The 8300-nt window shown below is 37.7% G+C and overlaps 1 protein-coding gene across 8 annotated transcripts in view; it reads left to right on the top strand.

The window, feature by feature from the left end:
• The window catches only part of SYNCRIP (synaptotagmin binding cytoplasmic RNA interacting protein), a 36247-nt gene extending 29168 nt beyond the window's left edge, over positions 1-7079 (top strand). For 3 of the 8 annotated variants that reach the window (XM_066605051.1, XM_066605042.1, XM_066605035.1), the window contains exon 12: positions 3323-7079. In XM_066605051.1, coding sequence (XP_066461148.1) covers positions 3323-3361 — 39 coding nt within the window. In that variant the 3' untranslated portion in view covers positions 3362-7079. The other 5 variants (XM_066605046.1, XM_066605040.1, XM_066605031.1 and 2 more) reach the window with 2 other exon arrangements.
• The last annotated feature ends 1221 nt before the right edge of the window (positions 7080-8300 follow it).

Raw genomic sequence — 8300 nt, 5'->3', positions numbered from 1 at the left:
GTCACATACAAGGACGTAAAAAAAACTTGCAAAAATGTTCATGTTTTTAAAAAAAAATAACGCATGTTTGGTATCACCGCAACCATAACACCTGTACAATGAATAGTACACTGTTTATCCTGCATGGAAAAAAGTTAAAAACTAAGCCAAAATGCTTATTTTGTTCATTTTGCCTTGCAAAAAAAAGTTTAAAAAGGCTGTATGTACCCCTAAAATGGTACCAATAAAAACTACAGTTCTTCACTCAATAAACAAGCCCTTATATGGCTATGTCAAAAGGGGAAAAAAATATGCCTTTTAAAGATAAGATTGGACTTTTTTGGGGATTATAAATCTCCCCCCCAAAAAAAATAAATCATTGCATCCTAAAACCTAAAATAGGCCATGTCCTTCAGTTTAAGCGTCTCCTTTACAACTCATGCAGGAAAGTGTAGCCACTACGCTTTTCTATATAGAGGAACACAGTAAAGAAAAGAATGTATAGTGCGCACTATGTGTTCGTTTTGTCGTCTTTTACAATGGGGGTTAGTGGTTTATGTATGCTACAATGCCTATGTAGTTGGAGATGCACGCCTCGGGATACAGGCCAACTTTAGTTTAGAACTGTCAGAAATTTGGACTTTTGTATAAGAAAGAGGCCTGACTTATAAAACTGAATTAAGAAATTAATCAGCACTTAATTTTAAAGGGCCACTCCAGCCAAAACACATTTTTACATTTCTTCACATTGTTGGTCGCATTTTTGAGGTCTCCTCTGTGTATTGCAGTCACTTCCATGCAGCCCCTGTCTGATGCTTATCAGGCACCTTTTTGATATTGCTTTCCCATCGATCCCATTGTGCATGAGCACAGCATTACACGATCAGCTACAGCCTGTACATCTGTCATTATGTATTCCTCTAAATACGTTACTGGCCATAACTGTACAGAGAGGAGAGTGAGTTGTGATCTCCTACATTATAGCTGTCTCATCATCAAGAGGAGGAGACTCAAAAGTGATTATCGCTGGAGTGGCTCTTTAAGTATTAAAGTGTAGACCTTAATTTTAAGATTCTGATTGAGTATGAAGAGTATTTCTAATAATGGTCCTGTGATGTCTTAATTGCTCCAGGCCAGATATTTATTTCAGCTGAATGCTTACTATTCTATTAGAACTATTTATTATTAGACTTGGGGTGTGTTCACACATTGCTTATTTGCTGCAGATCTGCCGCCGATTTCACCCCTATAAATGAGTTCATACTGAAGTGGTGAAATCCGCTGCAGATATGCAGCCAAATCTGTGTGAACACACTTATTGATTATCTCCTATCTGTAGTGTAAACTGCTAACATGTATGTGTGGCAAACTTTTTGGATCAGGGTGCAATGTTTGAGATTTCTTCATGTCATCCATAAGGTTGTGTTGCAGAGTAGCTGTTGTCCCAGTCTTTCGTTTTGTCTTCGTATACTTTCCATAGCGCAGACATTTAGCAGAGTGGTAACTCTGCCCCCAAATGAGCATCACTTCTGTGTCAAAAGGTGCTCCAGTGGTGCAGATTTTGATGCTGTTCCACAGCTGATTTCATGTTTCCAATAGGAGTGAAGTCTGATGTGGATTGGCACCGAGATCCTCACTAAGGGCTTATTCACACCGGTCAGAATCTTTTTTTTTTTTTTTTTTTTTTTTTTTTTTTTGCCTTATGAGACACAAAACTTGCACCAATTTAAACTCCATTTTTTGAATGGACTTATTCACATGAGTTTTTTGGGGGTGTTTTTTTTCTCCTTTGCAGCAATGCTGCGAGGATAAAGATCACAGCTAGTCCAATGGGACCTTAAAAAACCTTGCATGCCGCGTGATGCAATGATTCCCATTGAACTAAACGAGAAGCTCTTGCGATCCTCTGACACGCCTAAAAACGCCTCACATCAGAGTGAAAAACTTGCCTTGCCAAGCACAATATTGCACTTGCTTGAGGTTAACTTCACATGGGCGAGCACAATATCGGGCTGTGATTGACAGCCCGATATCGTGCTCTCCAATATGCAATTTCCCCGCGTACGCAAGGAGTTTTTATGTCACAATGGCCTTGCATCATTTCGGAGAAGCAGCGATCCTCTGCCACAAAGTTTCTTGGTTTTCAGTTGGTAAACATCGCACTTCCTGCACCTAACTTGTGTTGCGATGCCGCCGGCACCATTGAACACAATAGGAGATGCGATGCCAGACCACACTTCAAGATGGGGTGTGCCGTGATGTGGGGAAACATCGCTCGTGTGTGACCCCATTCAAAAAATTAGGGTTCAGATTTGTGCATCTTATGGTGCACAATTCTCGCACTACCTTCTCGCCCATGTGAACCCAGCCTTATAGTGCAAAATTTTTTATATATTTTTTTTTATGCAGATTTTCTGCTACTTGTGAAACACCCTTCAGTGTTAATTTTGATATTTAAGGCCCATACCCTTTTTGTTTATATTGTAGGCTAAGCAAAAATTATAGACCCTTTTATAGTCCTGTTTAGAAAAGCTTTCATAAAGTTTCTGGCACTTTATTTTCGCAGTAGTACAAGTTATTGGTTTTCAGTTGTTATGAAGTGAAGTCAGTTTAGTTGAGGAAAGCATGGTGACGGTGCTGTAGTTCGTATGGTGGTTGTGCGAATGGCATGCTTTACATACCTGGTAGTCGGTTCGGGCAGCTACTTTATGTGGGATATATACATGTCCGTTATGTGATCCAGAACATCGTTTGTTGTCCAGTGTTTTTGGTACATTTGCATCGTAGAAGCAGAAATCCAGTAATGTGTAAATAGAAATATTGCAATAGGTAATCTCTAGGTGAAGGAGCGTGTGCGATGTAGGCGCACCTACAGTATAGTCTCCCCCCTCATTCCAGGTGAACGGCTGTCGTAGGCATGCTATTACAAGTGCATTTAGTTTGTTGAACATTTTTCAGTTGCTCCATAAATTTTTTGACTCATAATTGAACGATTTAACTATGCTGTGGATGTATGCTAGTTTTGCAGTATGAGGTGTAGTTGTAGATTTTACTTTTTATATCTTAAAAAATAAAATCAGTTTGTGAGCTAACATAAAAGTTTTAACTTCAAATTTATATAAATTTACCAAAGAGAAAAACAAAAACAAATTCCAAATTAGAAAGCTAGTGGCAATCATATTTTAAATGCATGCTTTAATTTCAATATTGTGTTATTCCATGCATGGGTATATGTTTTTGTTGATGTTGAACTCTTTTTTAATTCTTCTAATACTTTTTATTTTTTTCTATTTATTTAATGTGCTCTATGTCTAATTGATGCCTTTTGTTACCTGGCTAGCAGGGAAAAGGGGTCGAGGCCGGTCCTGACCTGTTACAATGAAGACTGACTTGCTATGTGGGATTACACCAGAAGCTTGCAGTGGAGTACTGGTAAGGAAATGAAGAAACCTTTTAAAATGTCTGAGATGTATAGGAACATTGTCGCAGAAGACCTTCAAGCAAAAATCATGGATTCTGATATTGGACTTTTGAACTAATATGTGGACTTTGATATGAATTCCTTTTAACATTTTTTGCAGTGCAAGTTATTAAATTTAAGTTACCCTAAATCTTCATGTGTTCAACAGAGTTGCTTCATGGCCTATGGCATGGTATATTGGTAAAAATTCTATCATCTAATCAAGAAGTCTGCATACAGTAGATTTTCCGTTTTCTTAATACAGGGTCCCAATGGTGCTTACTTTGCCATTTTTAAGCAACTCGTCCATTCTGCTTGCTTTGACCATTTCAATCTGAGCATCTTAATCAACATTTGATTGTGTTTCTAAGCCTGCAGGAATCCTGCCTTTTCTTATGCTTCAATGGTTGTAGCTGTGGGACTACTGTCCAATGTGAACACTACATTGCGACCCAGACCCTGCAGTCTTAGGGCTGATGTACTGCAGATATGCAGGTATATAAAGCTGACGTTTAATGGAACTTCTTGATTAAAAATGGCATAGTACTTGACATTTTTTTTTTTTTTTTTTAAAGGTTTAGGATGTCTGTTTTTGTTCCTTTTCAATAAAAACGCTTAAAACGGTGTGGGAAGCCAGGTTAACTACTTCTATACGTGTATCACCATTGGTGTACCCATTTCATTTCTTTATCATTTTTATATATGTTGATGCTCCAAAGGTTAATAATGAATGTGCCACATGAATTGTGTTGAAATATTGAAGTTTCGGGTGTAATCATCAGAGCCGGTTAGTCAGGCATTCCAGATAGTGGTTCTTTTCAGAACCTTTTTTAAAGGGTTGGTTAACTACCTCAGTAGCAGAGGATTGAACTATACCCTGTGTGTACTGTATATAGAAAATCTTTGTTGATGAAAGCCAGACTTGTTCAGCGTGCCATGAGGAAGTCACTTTTGAAATGTACCAAATGTAACGTTCTCCAGCCTTTAGTGTTTAAAGGCTTTCGAGACCTCGTCATGAGCCCCACAACAAGCCTAGCTTTTGTCGTATTTTGTGGCTGAAAAAGCAGCCTTTGCTCTTTCAGATATATTGTAGTTATTTGGATGTAAAATAGTTTAGCAAGATGTTACTTTTTTCTAAGACATCAAATGTTCCAAAAAAAAGTGCATCGGCAACTTGTTCTAAACACTGCAGTGTCCCTTTTAGTCAGTCGGGGGTTAAGCTGAACACGCTCTTAACTCTTAACCTTTTTTGGATATTTAATATGGTTTTCCTAAATGATCAGAGAAAGCGTATTGGCTGTCACAATGTCCGGTCAGCAAAATGAAGTGTTTTACCTTCATGCACTCCTTCACCTCTTTACTGGCTATTTGTGGACACGCCATCTATTTTTCTGAAAATGGGCCATAGAAATACTGTGCAGTACAGATCTTTGTAGCCTTTTTTATCTACTTTTTCTTAAGCACCTTGATAAGGGGAAACATGGTGATTACATCTTTTAATGAAGCACAGTTTCCGCTGTATAAAACACTTCACCTCAAAGGGATACTGCAGTTCAACTACATATTCATTAGGCACCACAATAGTTGATAAATCCTGTTACCCAATAGTAGTTTATTTCCCCAGCAAATGAAATTTTTAAGCAGCATAAATAGATATGTCATCTGTTCAAAATGCTCATGACAAACAATCATTTTTTTGCATTCCTGCAAATAAAATTGTTTTATACTGTAAGCTGGAGGCGAGTGTAACTTATTTTTGTAATAAAAGTTTTTATTTTTTTTTTAAGTGTCATTAATATAAATGTATGTTAGTCCAGAGATTGTTTTTGCTTTATAATCTCACAGCATTATGTTTACCTGTACTTTTTTTTTGTTTTTGTTTTGTTTACTATAGTGGTTGCCAGTTAGTCTGCAAAAGTAAAACTGTTAGGCCAAACAATCAGTGACACACATAATTAAATACAATGGCTCCTAAAACTCTACAATGTTCATCAACACACTTGGTTGCAGAACCTTTTTCTGTAACATTTTAAAAATGTTGCTCTTCTGGCAATTTCAAATTTTTTTCTCACCTTTTTTTTTCCATTTAAGTACTTCACAAGGCGTTTTTCGTTGGGGGGGGGGGGTGTTATACAATTGTTGGTTAAAATTAATGGTAAAAAAAATATGCAGCCCTATTCCGGTGGCAGGGAGTTCCTTGAAGTGTAACATTTTAAGCTGAGGTGTAGATCTGTTCTGTTTTTTTTGCTTTTTAAGGGACCTTTTACAGGGGCGGAGTTATTCCACCAAGACGCAGAGCTATGGAATTCCGCACCAAGATCCACAAGCAGATTTAAGCCATTTTCAATTCCGCATCACAGTCTGCAGGTAGCCTACGGATTTTGGTGTGGAATTTACAGTTGCTTGTGTTGTGGCCTTTGGGCTAATTCCACCTGTGTGAAATGTCCCTAAACCACGATTCAAGATGGATCAAACCAGGAATACGCTTTACACTTTGGGGAACTACTAGATGAGGATGGAGAGACTGTTATCCTTCCTCTCCCACCCTTTAACTCTTAGAATTACAGTTTTGATGGAGATCTTTTATATTTACTATAATAAAGTATTAATTTTGAGGTTCTAAAAAAAAAAAAAAAAAGCTCACTTTTGTGATATTCTATTATATACTAGTTGTGTGATGTATTTGATGTCAAAGCATGTGTTTGATGTCTGTCTTAATACTGCCACAGCTTCTCAATGTTGGGCCATCTTTCTACTGTGCTCATTTACAGGATATGGGGTTTTTAAAAAGTTAAAAGCTGAGGACAAGGATTAACTGTCGCGAACAACCTTATGGAAATGTATTTTTTCAAGTACCTATAGTATTACATGAAATTATAGCTAACGTTTTTAGTAAAAATCAGTACAACTGCCAAGAATTTTCCAAAGTCTGAAGTAGGGATTTTGTCACTTTGCTTTTTTTTTTCTTCCCTCAAAGTACACAGTTACCACTTTGGAAAAAGAAATGGATTGTAGAGTAATACAGACCTGAAAATCTTTAGAAAGCAAATATTGCCACGTCCTGTAAAGCTACATGTGCTGCAAAACCTGTTGCATTGCAGTTATTTTTCTTTGTGAAATTTTAGTTTTGGTTTATTTGTGCTTGCCAGCTTTTTCACTTCTGTGCATTATACCGAACCACATGCTACAATTGGGAAAACTAGAATTCTCGACTGAACTCAGTATTGAAGTTAGTGTTTCAAGTTATCTTCCTGCATCCACTAGTACAAAAATCAAGCGTTTGGAACTCGTGGTTTATTAATCCGATATATGAACATCTGCTGATAAAAATGTCCAAGACAAAATCTTTTACATTGCTATTACACTTAAGAGTTTCTTCTCCCTCTTTTGGGGTGGGTGGTGGGGTTGTCGCCCTGAACTCCTCCATTTACTATAATATATACATATAGTGGTTTGGCAGAATTTCATGAGAAATACCAACTTTGAAAGATTTTTATTAGCTGCCTTTTGCCAGTAGGGTTGTACAACTTTATAACTTTCATTTGGTTTTGGGATTGCACCAGTGATTTGCATTTTACTGGCTTTGAATTTTCCATACATATTTTTAAATGTATATAAATAAAATGATTTACAAAAACAAGTCCTATTTCCCTGTATGTTTTTTTTTCATAATAAGAGTGTAAGTTACAGTAAACGTAAAGTTTGCACTTATGCATTAGATTTATAAATTTCCAAAAACAATCGCCCTTAAATGGCTCATATGTTTTATGTATGCATGATAAAACAATTCGGTCAGGCCTTTAAAAAGATCTATACCGTTAATGAGAAATTGATCTTGCATGTACACAATTTTAGAATTTTATATACACAAATATTTTATATAATCTACATAACTTTGAGTAGCTTTGTAAATACATTGCCTTTCTGTTACAACTTGTGTTCTAGTCCAGAGCTACATTCACAATTCTTTTTGAGACTGAAAACTACCTACAAGCTTGACAATTGGATAAATGCCTAACTGCATAATGTCCTGTAAAGCAGTGGGGCCCTTTTTTTCCCTACAGTAAATATACAATTCCTGTATAGTTATAGTCAGTGCACCTATTGTGATTTCTATAGGTGGACAAACCCCAGGATCCTATTTGCCTTGGCAGCATCTGCCTGACACTGTTTGCGCCAATTAAGCTAATAATTTACTACAACACCCCAAGTTCTTTTCCATGTCTGCGATTTCCCACTTAGCATGTAATAGTGACATGTATTTCCCCTGCCCGTGTGCATAACCTTACATTTATTAGTGTTAAGCCCCATTTGCCACTTTTCTGCCCAAGCCCCAACTTATCCAGATCCACTTGCAATCTCCTTGTGTCCTCTCTTGTATTAATATTTCTACATAGTTTTGTCACCTGCAAATATTGATAATTCTCATCTGTATCATTGGGGGACACAGCAAAGATCTTGGGTATAGCCTCTGCCACTAGGAAGTGACACGAAGCATAAAAAGGTTAACTCCTCCCACTAGCTACATCCCCTCTGCAGGCATATGCAAGCTCAGTTTTTGCTTAGTGTCTGTAGGAGACAGATGTCTATCAATCAAGGTCCTCCAGGACTACAAGGATGTGGGCAAGAGGGCAGGCAGGACTCTCCCTATTCCCCACAAGGAGGGCAGATGGCAGGTGTCTGTCCTTCTCCAAGAAAAAAAAAGCGGGCACATCCATTCACTAAAAATTGATAGTGACCCGCCAGCCATAGTGTTCCCGTCCCAGAGCGCTCCCCATCATCTCCAAAGCGACAGCGCACAGACGGGGCTCACTGTTGGAATTGAGGGTGCATCTCCCAGCATCAGAACACCTGGGAGTAG

This window comes from Eleutherodactylus coqui, chromosome 1 (assembly GCF_035609145.1).
Source record: "Eleutherodactylus coqui strain aEleCoq1 chromosome 1, aEleCoq1.hap1, whole genome shotgun sequence".
NCBI lineage: Eukaryota > Metazoa > Chordata > Amphibia > Anura > Eleutherodactylidae > Eleutherodactylus > Eleutherodactylus coqui.
The sequence above is the reverse complement of the archived record's forward strand: the minus strand, read 5'-3'. Positions and strand labels throughout refer to the sequence as shown.